The sequence below is a fragment of the Mytilus californianus genome, unplaced genomic scaffold, assembly GCF_021869535.1.
Source record: "Mytilus californianus isolate M0D057914Y unplaced genomic scaffold, xbMytCali1.0.p SCAF_4, whole genome shotgun sequence".
Classification (NCBI taxonomy): Eukaryota; Metazoa; Mollusca; class Bivalvia; order Mytilida; family Mytilidae; genus Mytilus; species Mytilus californianus.
Window position 1 is genome coordinate 107,116,518 of NW_026262690.1, and position 17,718 is coordinate 107,134,235.

The window sequence follows — 17,718 nt, forward strand, 5'->3', positions numbered from 1 at the left end:
AATTTTAAGTTTGTATGCCATTACAAGAAACATAATAATTCCTTGTAAAAATTTTCAACTCCAAACACACATTACATCACAAATCAATATTGATTGATTTACTTATGTCCTTATGGGAGCATAAAAATCAACACTTGTAAGAAAATATCATGACCAAACCATTAGGTATGGTGTAAATAAATAAAGTTTATACAGTCTTCACAATAAAATTTGCAACTTCAGGCCTGAAGCTGAAATTTTATGAAAATTTTAGTTAGATTCTATTAGCCTGTATAGATAATTTTTACAAGCCCAACCACACTTATACAAGCCCAATCACACTTGGGCTGGTGGGCTTGTGGTTAAGTGTGATGACTGTTTATAAAGCATACCATGGGAGATAATATCTGAAGATTCTGTAACACCAGAATTTCTTCTTGTCCTCTTGTGTTTTACTGAAAAATACACATTAAATAAACATAAAAATTGTGATAATGATATTAAAAACATATTTTTAAAATTAAAGATAAGCTTCAAATGCAAGAAGTATTAATAAAGATTTATCTTGTAAATAATTAATGTAATCTTTAAGATGAATTCTCCAATTGTTTTTTGAAAAATGGACATAAATGCAAGATCAATTATTGCGATTTCTGGAAAATATGCATACAGATATATGTATCAGATATCCAAATGCGACTTCTTATTATTGCTATACTCACCCAGTCGCATTATTCGCAATAATAAAAACCTCGTAATTATTTCTGAATTTACAGTGCTTCAAAACTATTCATGCTATGTATGTATGTTTGAAGCCATTTGGATATATATGTAACTTTATTACTAAATATTCTGGTATGATCGAGATTTAAACTCTTACTCTTTCTGGATTACCTGAGTTTAATCATTTTATTTTCTATAGACAAGAACATACTATAGCTTTTATTTAGGTCAACAAAATCAAATTAGTAATTGTAAATTAGCCTCTTTAGGTGGATACCATGTATGTTTAAATGGAATAGTTCTTATGCATCCAGTTAAATAATTCCTGGAATAGCATCTACTTTATCTATGAATTCATATACCATGTGGTTTCATTCAAAAGTTACCTTGTAATCCTTCTAAGCATTTGAACTCTACACTGTTTGACCTTGTAGGCCTTGACTTTTTCTTGTCTGAACCAACAACACTTGATGCTGGGGACCTAGCTTTCTCAGACCTCGCAGGACTTGACGATGGTGATTCTGTTGGTCCAGATCGGGCTCTTTTCTTCATCACCTGAAACATAACATTTCAAATTAAGTAAAAAGAAAATATGAATTTGTCTGATTTTCATTCTTGTTAAAATTACACAGAACAAGGTTTTTTAAAAATATTATTCTTTTCTGAATATTCAAAGTCACAACAACTCATAGTGTAAGCACTAGTGGGCTTGAGCAGGTTTTAAAGTTTTCTAAGAACTACACCAACTTCTTGTTGAGGTGTAAACTTTGGCTGAACTGGAGCAGGTTTCCGAGTATTTAGAGAATAACTAACCTGTTGTTGAGGTGTAAGCACTGGCTGAGCTGGAGCAGGTTTCCAAGTATTTAGAGAATAACTAACCTGTTGTTGAGGTGTAAGCACTGGCTGAGCTGGAGAAAGTTTTGGTGTTTTCGGTGAACTGACATCTTTAAACTTCTTCTCCATTTTCTTGACTACCAGATCTGATGCTGGTTTCTCTACAATACTGACAATTCTCTCTGGCTGTATCCACTCATCATATCTGTAATAGTTTTACCATCGTCATATTACCAAACTTAAGCATTTTTAATTTTTAAACAATTTTTTAAGTGAGCAATATCTGCACATTCCTGCATGTTTTCTTTCCTTTTGGGAGACCATGATGATAATATACAGTCTAAATGTAATTATTTCAAACACAAAAATCATTTTTATGACAAAATTTCTCCTACGTAAATATCAAATCAGCTGACTTGTAAATCAAAGGAAATCTTTTTCAATATGCAGAATTCTTTAAAACTACTCCAAAATTTGTGTTGAATATAATTGCACAGATTATTTTTTCTTAAATTTAGTTAAGTTATTATAACAGGAAAGTTTTTTTTTAAATTCCGTTTATGGGCAATTCCATTAAAATGAATAAGGGAGTGCAAGAAGGGAAGTTTCATTTTTGAACAGGGGTCATATATGGTTGTCTGTACATTTGATGTATTCAAAATAAGTCTGTTCCTAACCTCCAATTTCCATAATAATGGAATAGTCCATACACAACACTTACCTATTATTCCAGCCTGCATAATGAACTAAATACTGTAATCCAGAACCATCATCTTTTGCTTCAACAACCTGTCGGAAAAAATATAAATTGTATTGGTTCAACTCTGTCAAAATCTAGGGTTAAAATCTAATTCAATTCAATTCAATTCATGATTTGTGACAAAGTAAACAAAACATTGCATTACAAACATGTATAAATGACTAGATTTGATTTTTTGGTGTTTTAACGCCACTTTTAAGCACTGCTTTTGGACTATTTTGTGGCGGTCAGTTTTTATTGGTGAAGGAAGCCAGAGTGCCCGGAGAAAACCACCGACCTTTGATAGGAAAACTGACAATCCTAGTCAATTAAGATTGGAGTTGAGTGCACCTGCACGAGCAGGGTTCGAACTCACAACCTCAGTGTTGACTGGCTAGTGATTACAGTAGTAACTACTTAGACCACTCATCCACCTAGGCCCCAATAAATGACTAGAAGAGAGCATATGAGTCTATAATGTATAATAAAATAAAATATAATAATACAGTTTATAATTCAATAAAGTCTCCCCAATCCTTTGTACCAGTGACTGTCTTATAAAGGAACAGTTTTTGTGTTTAGGGGCAGAGAATAAATTTAATTTTTCCATTACCCCTAAATTCATTAAAATTTTCTATACTATTGAACTTGATTATATTTTCCTATAAAAATTAAGAAAAAATAAAGAACAAAAAATTGAACAACGAAATTCAATTAATCAACCTGGATGTTTTTATGAAGTGATACAACTTTACTGACTTTTTTCCATTTATCTTTTTCTTTCGAACTTTTGGCAAATCCATTAACATCCATCATATATATTTATATATATAAAGTGAACAAGTCTAAATTGAAAACAACGTTCAAACCTATGATAGCGTTGGATAAAAACCGCAATTTTTATACGTGTGCATGCAAAACAAATTTCTTGGTAGAGGGGTCTAAATACAGCACAAACAACATTTTCCAAAAGACCAAAAAGTGAAAAAGTATATTTTAACAAAACGCATTTGACTAGCAGGTCGAACAACGGATGTTCTTAAACCCTGCTGACTGCCATGGCGATTGCCAAATAAACGGATCACAGATGTAACAAAATGGATCTTAATTTTAATCTAATACCAAATAGAAAACAAAAAACTTGCGGAAAAGATGGTAAATGTTTCTTATCAAACAGATGAGGAATGTTAACCATTTCAAAAAAATATAGATGGATATTTTTCTCTCTCTCCATTCCCTGTTGCAATGCATAATTAGTTACTTGAATTTCACATTACCTTGGCATCATAAATCTTTTGTGTCTGACCTCCACCATATCTGACCTTTAGACGTGAACCCATTGGACAGTTATGTGTATCTTTCTGACTTACACTAAAAAAAATAAGACATTTATTAAAGATAACAAAATTTTAAAAGAAACAGAATTACTGTATTTCCTTTCTAAATTTTTTTTTTAACTATGGTGAACACAATAGTATCATATAGTCTCTGTGTTTGGTTTTCTATGTTGTGTTTTGTGTACTGTTGTTTGTCTTTTTCTTTTTAAACCATGGCATTGTCAGTTTATTTTTGACTTATGAGTTGGAATGTCCCTTTGGTATCCTTCGCCTCTCTTGTAGAGGATATTTTCTATTATAACTTTTTAGTGCCTACCCATGTTAAAATGAGAATAGAGCATGTCATGATAGAATTATTTCTATTCTAATAGGACAATTTATAACTTTTGTACTTCGAAGCTGACCTATAATACGCGTTCAAAAGGCATCCATTTAGATTTGATGAAGCCAAAACGTTATAGAAAATTAATCGTTTCACGATAAGCAAATGAACAGATAAATGTAAACTTACTTTAAGAATGATTTTATTTAATTTCCTAGCGAGCAACAACAAAACAAATGTCCGTTTTGATTTCCAGCGTTGTTCAAAACACAGCTGACATTGCAATTTCAATTGTGGCGCCAATCACGTGCAGCCCCTGTTTTATATTAGAATATGGTTCTGGGTGATAAGTTTGTGTACTTAAATACATGCTTGACACAATCAACAAGTTACCATATCATATATAAACTAAAACTATAACACACCTTTTCTTGTCCTTCTCATCTGTTTGACCTTCAACCTTTGGCTTTTTAATTCTTTTAATGACTTCCGCCGGTTTGAAATCTTTTTTAATAAGATTAACCTTGACCTCTTTCTGCATAACTAGTTTAGCTGAAGCTGTTGCACTGGTTTCTTCTTTTACTTCATCTTTTCTCATAGATCGCCTTCGGACAATCTGAAAAAAAACAACCCCGAAATGATAGAATGCATATTTTAGAAATCGAACTTTTCAATATTGATTGATTGTTGGTTGCTTCATGTAAAATGGAAATGTTTGGAATCTTAACACTTTTAGTGAAGCTTAAATCGAAACCTGAGAATTATGAGTGATTTTTTTTTAATTACAAAAATCAAGGACCTCCTCGTCTTAACACTGATGCTTTGTGCAGGACCTTTTACTTGAAAATCTATATGGTCCTGTACCTTTCATTTCTTTAAAGCAAATTTGATCCCTTGTTTATAGCCAGCCCTCATTATGATAAATGCTAAATAATCAATGTATAAACTCCCCTAAAATGATTACAAAGAGACTCCTATGAAATATTGAAATCAACAACAAAGGTTGAATTTGGATCACTAATTGTTATAACCAGACTTTAATCTATGGAACAGTACATTATTATATCTTTTAAAATTATTTCAAGACTCAAATTGACCAATGGCATTTTCCTCACAATAGTGAATTCTATAAGGCAATGACAACCAATTAGTATTTACCTTTTTAGGAGATGTCTTTGGTTTATCATCGCCATCTGAAGTTTTCGGTGTAGTGGCAACTTTTTTATCTCCCGGGGGCTGTGAGACCTTTTTATCGCCTGTCTGCTGAGAAGTCTTCTTTTCATTGGTCTGATTTGTAACTTTCTTGTCTGGGGTTTGTTGAGCAGCTTTTTTATCAGCAGCTTGAGAAGCAGTTTTCTTTTCGGCAGGTTGAGCTGTCTTTTTATCAGCTGTTTGACTAGCAGTCTTTTTCTCTGTCACTTCTGTCTCACTTTCTTTCTTTACTTTTGTTGTATCATCTTTTTCTTTTTTCAACACAACTTTTGCTTTTTTCATATTTTCTTCTTTCTTCTCCTTCTTAGAATCCTCATTTTTTGCTGCCTTTTTATTTCCATTTTCTTCTTTCTTAGCTTTTTTCTCATCTTCCTTTTTGATAGTCTTTTCATCTTTATCTTTCTTTGCCTCATTATCGTCCTTTCCCTTCTTTGCCTCCTCCTCCTTGCCTTTCTTCACATCCACTTCCTCTTTCTTTTGATTTTTCTTAGTTTCAATTTCTTTTTTGCTTTCATTTTCCTCTTTTTTATTTGTTTTCTTCTTACTATCATCTGGTTCTTCCTTTTTCACAGCTTTCTTTGCATCTGTTTGACTTTCTTTCTTTCCAGATTCCTCACTTACATCTTGTCGTGTTACTCTTTTTGGAGTTTGTCGATCTTTTGTTGGTGAAACCTCCTCTTCTTTGGGTTTTTCATCTTTTACCTCCTCAGAAACACTTTCAGAATCCTGAAGATATTCAAATATTTTTCATATATTATTAACTTTCTTTGTGTTGAAGCATACGGTACAGCAATATTGTGCAATAAATAAAAGAAAAGAACAGAGTTTTTTATTCTTTGTTTCATTAATATTTTAGAAAGTGTTTTCTTTCTTCTTTGATATAACCATGGAAGTAATATTGAAAGGAATAACTACAACGCCAGTTCAAAGGTTTCATCTGCATTACCGCCCATCTTTCGATAACTCGTTAATTGGTTTAATATATGGCATGGTAATTGACTCTCGGCATGTGATCGATCAAATCACTAACACTTTTCAGTCATTTTCGGGTTCACAGAAAATTACGAACAGACAAGTTGTTGTCGTATATACGTGTGAAGTAACCCTAATAATCCACTCGTTACCTTTACGCTGATGTACGCTGCCGAATAGAGTAATTCGTTCAATGTTGATTTTAGTCTAATTTTCCTATTTCTGTTTATTTCGATCTTAAAAACTGGAGAACATGGGTGGATCGTTTTCAATTTTAATATTTACAGACATTTAAGACGCCATTTCTTAAAAATTTAAGAATATGATTGTACAAAAAATATGTTTGGACCCCCTTTTATTAAATATGAATAATCCATGTCATGCATGTATACCAGTCAATTAAAATATTCACAAACGTTTCTATTCTTTAAACTAATTCGTATAAATGAATTTTTGGTTAGGCAGATAGGGTCAAGCTCATTTTGTCTGTTTGTTTTTATTTAAGCTGTAGCGTGTTATATATCAACTGTATTAAAACACTTTTTAAAAATAGATATTTACGAACTTATTATCCCGATTTTAGTTGTCCAGTTTCAATAATGTAATCAATGACATTTATTCCATATATACATAAATTTAAAATACTTGAAAGTAAATATCCTTTTTTAAATCTCGATAAACTTTCCACATTTCAACAGTAAAAAAATCTATGTCTTCATTTGTCTTCATTATTTTGTTAAACATCCTGTGAAACCTGATCGCTTTCGTCGGTATTACCTGTTTTACTCGGGATCCGCTTTCAATCGGAAAATACTTTTAGATCAGTTAAAAAGCAAAAATATGCAAAAATAAATACAATTTTCCATGTTTAACTGCTGTAGTGTAAACAATTCTCGTCCGTTTTTCAAGTTTTTTTTACATCATTCGATTTCTTTTTGAAGGTAGAAGTTTTATATGATACAGCGCCACCTTGTTAATTAATAAACTAGGATTTCACACAGGTGCTTTATAATTACCGTACTCAATAAAATCACATGACTGATAAGAAATTCCAGATGCCATTTTACAACTGCGGTATCACAGATAGTAACCAAAGGGGTCTTGCCGCTGAGACTATAATTGGATAAAATCATATGATTTTAGTACAGAGCTCTGCAGGCCATAAATACATGCTAATTAGTCTTTGTTATTCCTCTCAATATAACTTCCATGATATAACCTTTTAATTCACATTTCATTTACCAAAAAATATTCTGCTTATTAAGTAAACATTTTATGTTTATATGTTCTTAGAACTCAGCAGAAAAGCTATATTACAAATGTTTAAGTCTTTGGTTTGACAAGGCAAGGGATGGAATCTAAGACTTTCAGCACTCAAGGTGAGCATACTGATAAGACAGTTGAAATTGTATTCTTTTGATTATTTAAACAGATGTTAGTTTTACCATAGTACTCAGTAACAATGATTTTGCTAAGGCTGGTCATTTTTGTCATTTACGAAACCGTTTTCAAAATGACCAAAGTATTTCAAATCAATTTCAACACTTAAATTTGGAAATCGTAAAAATATTTTCGCATGAAAATACTATTATTCTACCTGTCTTCATGTTTCTGACAAGTTTATGACCCTCAGCTTATTAAGGGTTACAACAGGTAAATAGAAGATGTGATAACAGGTAATCCACTTATCGCCATCAGATGGGTCACCTCATAATTGACCATCACAATTATTTGTACCAGTAAAATCAGTCAGTCTGCATTTCAATTTCAATATTGCTCAAACGACCACAATTTGCAGTTTGTTTATCGTAGTTTCGTCATTTGAACAAAATAGTTTCCCCCTGGACAGTTCATATCTTAATTTCAATATTTCTCAAACGATCACAATTTGCAGTTTGTTTATCGTAGTTTCGTCATTTGAACAAAATAGTTTCCCCCTGGACAGTTCATATCTTAATTTCAATATTTCTCAAACGATCACAATTTGCAGTTTGTTTATCGTAGTTTCGTCATTTGAACAAAATAGTTTCCCCCTGGACAGTTCATATCTTAATTTCAATATTTCTCAAACCATCACAATTTGCAGTTTGTTTATCGTAGTTTCGTCATTTGAACAAAATAGTTTCCCCCTGGACAGTTCATATCTTAATTTCAATATTTCTCAAACGATCACAATTTGCTGTTCGTTTGTCGTAGTTTCGTCATATCTGATATAACTTTTCATCAAAAACTTTCGACAATTTCGATTAAAATGATAACAAAGAACTTTATTCACAACGTTCAAAAATATTTTCAGTCAAACATTAACCCCAATAATTCAGTTGTTATATTCCGATGATCTACAATTACTCGCAAGTAGGAGAGATCGATTACAGGGAGAGACTGAATTATTCTGGTAAGTCAAACAAATATATTTCTTACTAAGCAATTCAATTTAAAAAATAATAATTTCCTGCCTTTTGTTAAACACGAACCAATCTGTAGATGAATCCTGATCCATTCTGAATTATTATCCACTTGTCACTTCCCGTTTTTATTTCATTTAAAAATCGAAAGTATAACGTGATCTTTTCTTGATTAATTTACATCTTTACCGTCATTAGAATCTTTCCAATAAGGATTTGTACAAATCCTTGGTTCCAACTTTATAGCAATGAATTCCAATATCGATTTAAACGTTTTTTTCAAGTATAGTGAAATAATCGTTACAAGTTCATTTCTGCTGTGATTCCTGGTTTTAAAAAAATGGAACCCAACTTTTGTTGATCAGGAATGTCCCCTGAAAATAACTGAAGTGAAATTGTGACATAGATTTCCGTATGCTATATCATAATCTTCATATTTAAGTGCCACATCAGTTAGATCATGCAACAACTGCCTAGCATGCCTAAGTCCTTCAAAGATGTATAGCTAGTAATTTACGTCCTTGGTCCCTTGCTGTTACCCAAAATAAGGTTGATTTTCAACTCGTGCAAAAGTGACTAAAGCCCTCAAAATCCTAGCTTAAACCCTGCTCAGTAACATTACATTTGTCCAAAATAAAATTGACTGATTAGTTTCTATGTTCTTTCAAAAAAATGTCCAATATTTTTTAACTAAATTACTTGAAGCGTATCATAATAATGAAGGGTTGATCTTACCTTATCTTCATGTTTGTCTTTACCGCGGAACTGTACCATCCCTCGTCCAGAGTTGTGTCTACTCCTACCAGGCCGACTTATGGTTCCCATAGAACTTCCCAACTTCCTATAGAAATCCTCAAAAGCATGAAGGTACCTACAATACCACAGATACATTAGGCCAAAAATAAAATTTGACTTGTTTGATGTGGCCTACCTACCCACCTAAAAAGCAGCCTACTCTAAAAGTTTTATGACAGAAATCATTTCATTTTTTTTTAAAAGACATTTTCCTGCTCTAACATCTTTTTTTTGTCTAAAACACGGAACTTTTGTTGGCCAAAAAACAAAAAAATCCCTACCTACCCAACCCTACAAGGTGTGGGTAGGCAACATCAAACAAAAAGTTTCCTACTGGTGGCCTTAAAGATACAAATCATCTCAATGAAGTTAATCAATCATTGCAGAACTTAAAAACCACTAACTGACAAGTGGTTGATTCTATTCAATTTTTGCAGAATATTTTCAGCAATTGATAAAAGAGTTAAAATCTCTTACAAAAGTTCAACAATTAAAAAAAAATCCCATTTATTCAGGCTTCTTTACCATAGATACAAGAAATCCTTCCAAAAGTTAGCCTTAGACAAGTATAAGTTTTTAAACAAATACTTGTGAAATTCTTGATTGCATTGACCATTGCAGGTATTCTGCAGCAGATTTCTGCAGTAGATTTCTGCTTGTCTAACAAAACTTACTTTTTATAAGCATTTTTGATCTGATGAGAAGCTGTATTAATGGGTGGTAGATTCATCTTAGAATAAACCATTCTCCATTTCATCTGATTGGTTACCTGCAATGAAAAGTGGAAATGTTTATATACATATAGATTTAATCAGAGCCTCGAGTGTGGCTGTAGTCTATAGCCCTAGAGTTGATTATATCTTCGTTCAGCAGTTTCTGGTTGGTTTTTATCCAAATGTCTCACAAAAATTTTAAAAGTCTACCAATATATATTTTATTGGTCTAGCAAATTGTCTTGAGGTCAGAGGACTAGCTGCTCTTTGAGGTTATCTGTTACAATATCAGGGAATTCCAATATGTTAGTTATGCTGAACTAATACTTTTGCACAGAATGTGTTTTCAATATTCTTAAGAGGACAAAAACTCAGATATATTTTCATGAGCACATTTTTGTGGAATTCTGAATATTATATAATCTCAGTTAAGATGGAACATCCTTTTTACATGTAAGACTCATCATTTAATATTGACTTGTTAAATGTACAACCTATTTGTAAAATTCTCGAACTCCACAAATGCTTAATGCAGTTAAGTTAACATGTACTTTTTTACAATTCAAATTGTCAACATACATTTATGCTATATATATGTACTTTTTAACATTAGAACATTCAACATATGCTTTAAACATGTGTAATTCTCCATATATGTTCTCAACAACTATGACAAAAAAAAATAAACATTATATTTATACATACCTTATTATAACCACCAATATGTTGTACAACTTTAAACAGTCGGTAGAGATTCAGGTCTTTGTTAACAATAGCAGGTGCTTTATTTATGGGTGTACCTGAAAATAATAAAAAATAATATTTCCTTTATTCAAATATTCTAAAAATACTGAACAAAATTTATACATGAATGTCTTCATTATATTTCAAAAGTGGATACAACTGGCAAAAACCTGGCAATATTTGTCAGTTTTTAGTCATTTTAATAGCATTTGATTCCTGACACTGAGCACTGATGTGAGAAAATTACTCTATGTAATAGTTAAAGGTTTTTTGTCAACAGAAATTAAAACAGCAAGATAAGGCTGTGCCAGTCAGGAATTTTATCATGTAAAGATTTTAGTGTTGGTGTCACATCATTAGCAGGGCTCACGCTACCAGGCAACTAGGGCAAATGTCGCTTTCCCGTCCGTCACTTCGCTTTGCCCGACCCTCAAAAGCAAAAACTAGTCGCCCTGTGGTTTACGATACTCGCTTTCAGTTGCTTTCATCATCGGCAATATTCAATTTTTCCCAAGTCGATGAAACAGCAATTTTTCAGTAAAAAGTAAAGAAATTCAAAGACATAAACGATTTGTTTTCTTCAGAAAAGAGGTAAAAGCATTGATTTTAAAGTTGGTTGCATGTTATTTCATAAAAACAATTTTTTATCACTTCCGGTACTTGTTAGAGAGCGTACATCAAATCATTCTAATTTTCGACATAATAAGTTCGATACTTCATTAGAACGTGATGAAATTTGCCTGAAGTGAATTTGTTATCCATGTATTGCATTAAAAACGTCATATTCCTTTCCAAATAGCGTGTCAAACATCGTTTATTTTTGTAAATTTTTCTTCTTCGTCCGCCATTGAAATATTTGTACTAAACTACTGATCGGAACCGGACCAGCTATGACCGAAATCGGATTCATACGATAATGACTACTGAAGAATGAATGGCACAGCTGACAGAGGAATATTGATCCCAAAAGGAAAAATTACGCATTCCACGCGCATTAACATACTTTTGGTTAGATCTACTTGATTAATGTATATATTTCCATGTATATGAATTGTTCAATTAAAATTGCTCAACTCTGGGACTACTATACTATGTCCAAGCTTAACTGTGTTAAATTTATATATCTTTTAAATGAGAATTTTAACCACTGAATTTCACAAACATAACAGAGTATATTTTAAATTGAAATAACAACTTTCTTTTCCTTTTTGATTTAAAAAAAATCTTTTTTATTATTGCTAGATATTAAACTGTTTTTTTTTTTCTGACAAGAGGACTAATATGATTGTGCAACTAGATATGATAAAATTAAACAACTTTGAATTTGAACTGTTACTTTTATTGTACTCCTAGGTAAAAATTGAGCAATATAAAAAAATAAGATACATATGGTCCTTTGTATTATAGTAAAACCATACATTGTAGCGCGATCGAGCACTTCTCTCTCAAATCTCACCACTTCTCCCTCTCAGTTTCAAAAAGAGAAGTCACTTCTCCCTATGATTCTGAAGTAGTGTGAGCCCTGATTAGTAATCTCTGATACATATATTCACCCGTCTTAACTTAGGTAAATCTAAACGCATGATATATATATGGTATATAAACTTAAAAGTCTACTGTAGACTGCAATGTTGAACTTTTGTTGTTTAGGGTTTCATTAACATGTACCCCACTCACTAATGAAAATCAAATGCAGACCAGGAACGTAAAATCCTTGTTTACAGTACTCGGTGCATCCAAGCACCTACTCTCCAAAGAACAATTAAGGATCCAAATATATTTAGTCAATCTTTATAATCAACAAGATGATTTGATTTTACAAATAATTTTATTTTACCTCTATCGTCCATAAACTTGTAAAGCTGTGCCACAAAACAGTCTTTTTCTTCATTAGGTTCATCATCTGATGACTAAAAAATAAAACAGAAACATCATAATTATAGATATATATATTCTATGCAACATGAAATGGTGACACCATATCTGATTAGAAGACATCTGCCAACAATTCCATGGTTGGTGGGCGAGTCATTGGAAACAACAGTGACCAATCTCAATCAACATTTCCAGGATATTCTAACCATTTAACAAAAATAGCACAGGAAAAGAAAAATGGTACTGTTTTAGAAGAGTCGCTACCATCAACTCCCAAAATTGACCTGGCATGACAACCCTTCAAATAATACAGTACTGCCATTCTTTGAATAAAAAGCTTTGATACGAAATATATTTTCAAAAAAATTAATTTCTTTCCAATCCAATCTTTGACAAGATAAATCAAGAATTACTTTATATACCATTACCTTCTGAGTTTAACAATACATGAAAACTAATAGGAACTACTTTACTACAGATTCTGTATAATATCTGACATATATTTTTATAAATTCAGTTGGTAGTTAAAAAGCAGTTTAGAATGGTCTAAGTACCAAAAATATACATGTGTTTAGGGTTTCTTCCCCCAAAAATATAGATTTGACAGATTGGAATTTATTGTTAGAAGCTGAAAAATATCTTATCTTAATTGAGTGGGATATATTATACGTCAGTTTACCATAACTTTCAAATTTGTAATCCCTTAATGAACAAAGTGAAGATAATAAACATTGATTTGATTTAAACTGTCAAATAATTTAACGAAATAAGTTTCTACCAGTTATATCTTATATCTAGGTAAAAAAGTTTGTGATAAAAAAAAAACAAATATGCCACAGCAAAAATTTGTCAACCATAACTATACATTCACACTGCTCAGCAACATAATCAGAACAAAGTTACTGTTGCTCCGTGTTGAAGACCGTACTTTGACCTATAAAGGTTTACTTTTATAAATTTTGACTTGGATGGAGAGTTGTCTCATTGGCACTCATACCACATCTTCTTATATCTATTGTAATGTATAATGGTAATGTATAATGGTATGTTACATACTTGGTTTTGTCCCTTTACTTTCACAGACATGAACAGATTAAATGTTTGAGATATTCTCCTCCAATAAATTCACTCTGGAACTAGGGCACATTAATGTAACACACTTCAGTCATGAATAGGTTGGGAGAACAAATTTCATTTCTTTTACACATGTTCTGTCAATTCCAACAAGTAAGACTTACAGACCTTCACAATACCGTTATCCGGATTGTTTATTAGTATAAACTGAAGATTAGATTATTGTGAGGGATAATTTTATCAGTTTTAATGCATTCTGGTTCCATAAAAAAAGAGACAAAATAATAAATTAAGTTTTGAAATATTCAGTTATCTCCCTTTTCAAAATATTATAATTTTAAGGCTTTTAGTCTCAACTTCCATCCTCTTTTTACAATACAATCACGATTATTTATGTTTTAAAAAATATGTTGAATTCTCATGAACATCTATGCAGGGAACCAGAAAACATCTTCTCCAAAATCCTCTTGAATTATTAAGCACTTATATAGATGAACATCTATGTTTACTAAAACACAACTCAAGTATGAACATAAACAGGTGCTTTATACTTCAACAGAAAACATATTTTATTATACATTTCATTATTCAGCATGTTAACAAACCACCTTGTTATTCAAGGAGTGAAAATGTGCACAGAAAATGTAACCGTAATACCTGCTTCAGGGGCTGAAACTAATATAAAGCAATAATAAACAAATGGTTCCTATTAATACAATTTCTAATAATGTAATGTTAAACAATGCAAGTTTACCATCTCAAAAAATAATGACATCATTCATTCATGCAACAAAAATAATTTACTCAAAGTCTGGAATTCTTATGTGGAATTTACTTCACAAAACTGAGTGAAGTATGACACATAAATTGTAAGTTTCATCAGGTAAGCCCATTCTCTACTACATGGCCTAATGGTTGATAAAATCTATGATATCTATTTAAGTACACAAAAAGGTCTAGCAGACATATATCTATATCTTTCATATTTTTCCCAATCTTTTTAAAACCTTCTGTCCACGATGTAACAAATGTTTTCTGACCTGTAGTCTTTCAGAAAGTTTAGCGTCTATCAAATTTAAATGAATAAGTAAAATTTATAACATGATAAAGTCTCTTTTTATTAAGAATACACAACTTTGGATGTTACATGTATTCTTTCATTGTCATGAACATGCTGAAAATGAATGAAATATTTGCAACAGGAGTTAAACAATCAATCAACTTTTTCTCTAAACGGGAAGGTCTAAACTATATTTTCTCAGAATAGATGATGATGCAATAAGCTCAAAAATTCTCATCAAAAGTGGAATTTCCCTAATGTGTATTTCACTAAACTACAATGACAACAACAAAGGTTAAGATATCATATTAACACTTAATCATAAGAAATTCCTACCTCTTCCTCATTAAAATCTTCATCATCATCTGTACCAAGTAATTCATCATGATCCCATTCGGTGGGTAAATCCTGAGTGTCATAATACATCAAGGTCTTTTCAAAGGCTGCAAAGTAAAAATTAAATAATAAAGTCAATACAACAGCAAACCAACTACATATGTCTGGTAAATGTCAATGAGATAGGCACCTCACTTTATTCTGTTTGCCGATTTGTTCCTTTTTTCTTAAGGGGCAAACTTCATACTTGAGCTTCTGTATTGAGGCAGAATTAAGCAGATAAAGTGTCAAGGATGTGATGCTATAATTCTAGAAACAAGATAGTATTATTTCAAAATTCCAAATTTAAGAAGACTGATTAAGTGTTTATAAGGGATCATTTCCCTCAAGTTTGGTAGTAATTGAAATATTAAAATTTTTTGAAGAATTTAGGGAGGATTTTTTTGTCTCTCCCTATTTTTTGCAACAGTAACTTTTATGTTTAATGCTTTTCAACCTTAACTTGATGGTTTACTACCATTAAACAAAAGTTAAACCTGATGTGGGACAGACAGAAGCACAGACTGGAAACACTTGTCATATGTGGGACATAAAAATAGGCTGTGTCCTAATCTTATGTAAGCCCCAAATATCTGTACAGCTAGATCAAATTTTAGGCATTATTGGTAACAGAAAATAGGTTATTTTTGAAAAAATACATACCTGCTTTCAATGCTTTATCTTCACTCTTAAGGGCAACATCTCTTGCAAATTCCTTCAACTCCTTTCTCTGTGCATGAACACTGTTAAAAAGTTAAGACAAACATGAGCAAAGTATTCAATGTTTCATGATCACATTATGTTCTTGAACTCAAATGAAACAAGAGTGCACAGGCTGAAATGTCTCGCCTGTTTTACTTATCATTGAATTTATGTTGAAAGTCTATTACACGAAGGTTTTACTACAAGTATCACATAAACTTAACATTATCAATATTCTATGATAATGAGGTCATGGTCAGATGAACCAGGCCAGACAGACATGTACACCTTACAATCATTCAATATACCAAACATAGTTGACATGTTGCTTATAGTATCTGATAAACTGACAAAATTACAAAAGCGTAACATTAACCAATGAACCATGAAAATGAGGTCAAGGTCAGACAAACATGTACAACGTACAATTATTCCATACACCAAATATAGCTGACCAATTGCTATAAGAATTTGAAAAACTGACCAAAACACAAAAACATAACATTGACCTATGAACAGTAAGAGCTCAGACATAAACAAGTCGTTTTTTGTTTTTGACTTACAGAAGTCAAAAAATGTATTTATTATAAAAATGTGTTTTCATTTTCAGACTTATTTAAGTCAGAAAATGACAGACTTGTTTAGGTCTATTTATGTTTATGAAAAAACTTAATTTTAATTGGTGGCCAAAGTGCACCACCTATGACATCATTAACCTGTCTGAAAGTTCACAAGGACCTGAGCTATCTATATTTAATCATCTAATTGAACATTTTTACTTAACATAAGATTATTTCCCACTTTTGTGTGGTTATAGATGGTTGCATTGTAAAGTAAATAAACATTATCTCCGTTTTTTTAGGCTCTCATGCATATTTTTCTTTAGAAGACAAAGCATTGTCTTTCAATGTTGTCATAATTTCATGTAGATGCATGACCTTTTTATAAATATGCTTGGGGTCTTGAAGTTGACCAATTTTGGTAACTTATCGACTTGATGGAGTCAATATTTGCAACTTTTTAATTCAGGTCAAATATTTCTTGCTTTACACTAAATGACTTATTGAAGTCATGATTTGTCTTAAATTAAAGAGAGACAAATCTTGAAACCTACAAATTTAGACCTCTGCGAGTCAAAAGCAGATTTAGACTTATTTATGTCTGTGCTCTGACTGATGAAAATGAGGTCAAGGTCAGATAATACCGTCTAGATCGACATGCACACCTTACAATCATTCCATATACCAAATAAAGTTGACCTATTGCTTACAGTACTTGAAAAACAGACAAATACACAAAAACTTAACATTGACCAATAAACCATGAAAATCAGGTCAAGGTCAGATGAAACCTGTCAGACTGACATGTACCCCCTTACAATCATTCCATACACCAGATATAGTTGAACTACTGCTTATAGTATCTGAAAAACAGACCTAATCATGTAACTTGAACCTTGATCACAGATCCATAAAATGAGGTTGAGGTCAGGTGAACCCTTTCTGACAGACATGTAAGTGTTGCAAGGAACCCATATACCAAATATAGTTATCCTATTACTCATAATAAGCGAGAAATTCACGTCAAAAAAAACTTTTTTTTTCAAGCAGTCACTGAACCATGAAAATGAGGTCAAGGACAACTGACTTATGACAGAGAGAAACTTCGTAACATAAGGTATCTACATACAAGGTATGAAGCATCTAGGTCTTCTACCTTTTGAAATATAAAGTTTTATACAAATAGTTTACATCGTCGCCGCTGGATAGTAATACCTATGTCTCGCATACTACCACAAAGTCGCAGGCGAGACAAAAACCAACATTTTTCTGATATCTTATCTGAAATTCACTGAAA

The 17,718-nt window shown here is 31.8% G+C and overlaps 1 protein-coding gene across 1 annotated transcript in view; it reads right to left on the minus strand.

Moving 5' to 3' along the window:
* The window catches only part of LOC127739031 (AT-rich interactive domain-containing protein 4B-like), a 43,710-nt gene that overhangs the window by 18,701 nt on the left and 7,291 nt on the right, over positions 1-17,718 (minus strand). Inside the window, exons 8-20 of the mRNA XM_052250589.1 lie at positions 15,823-15,902; positions 15,121-15,227; positions 12,613-12,685; positions 10,737-10,831; positions 9,993-10,087; positions 9,259-9,394; positions 5,093-5,872; positions 4,360-4,550; positions 3,553-3,646; positions 2,258-2,325; positions 1,582-1,741; positions 1,089-1,257; positions 372-434 (exon numbers count right to left, since the gene is read on the minus strand). Coding sequence (XP_052106549.1) covers positions 372-434; positions 1,089-1,257; positions 1,582-1,741; positions 2,258-2,325; positions 3,553-3,646; positions 4,360-4,550; positions 5,093-5,872; positions 9,259-9,394; positions 9,993-10,087; positions 10,737-10,831; positions 12,613-12,685; positions 15,121-15,227; positions 15,823-15,902 — 2,111 coding nt within the window. The remainder of the gene's footprint in view (positions 1-371; positions 435-1,088; positions 1,258-1,581; positions 1,742-2,257; positions 2,326-3,552; positions 3,647-4,359; positions 4,551-5,092; positions 5,873-9,258; positions 9,395-9,992; positions 10,088-10,736; positions 10,832-12,612; positions 12,686-15,120; positions 15,228-15,822; positions 15,903-17,718) is intronic.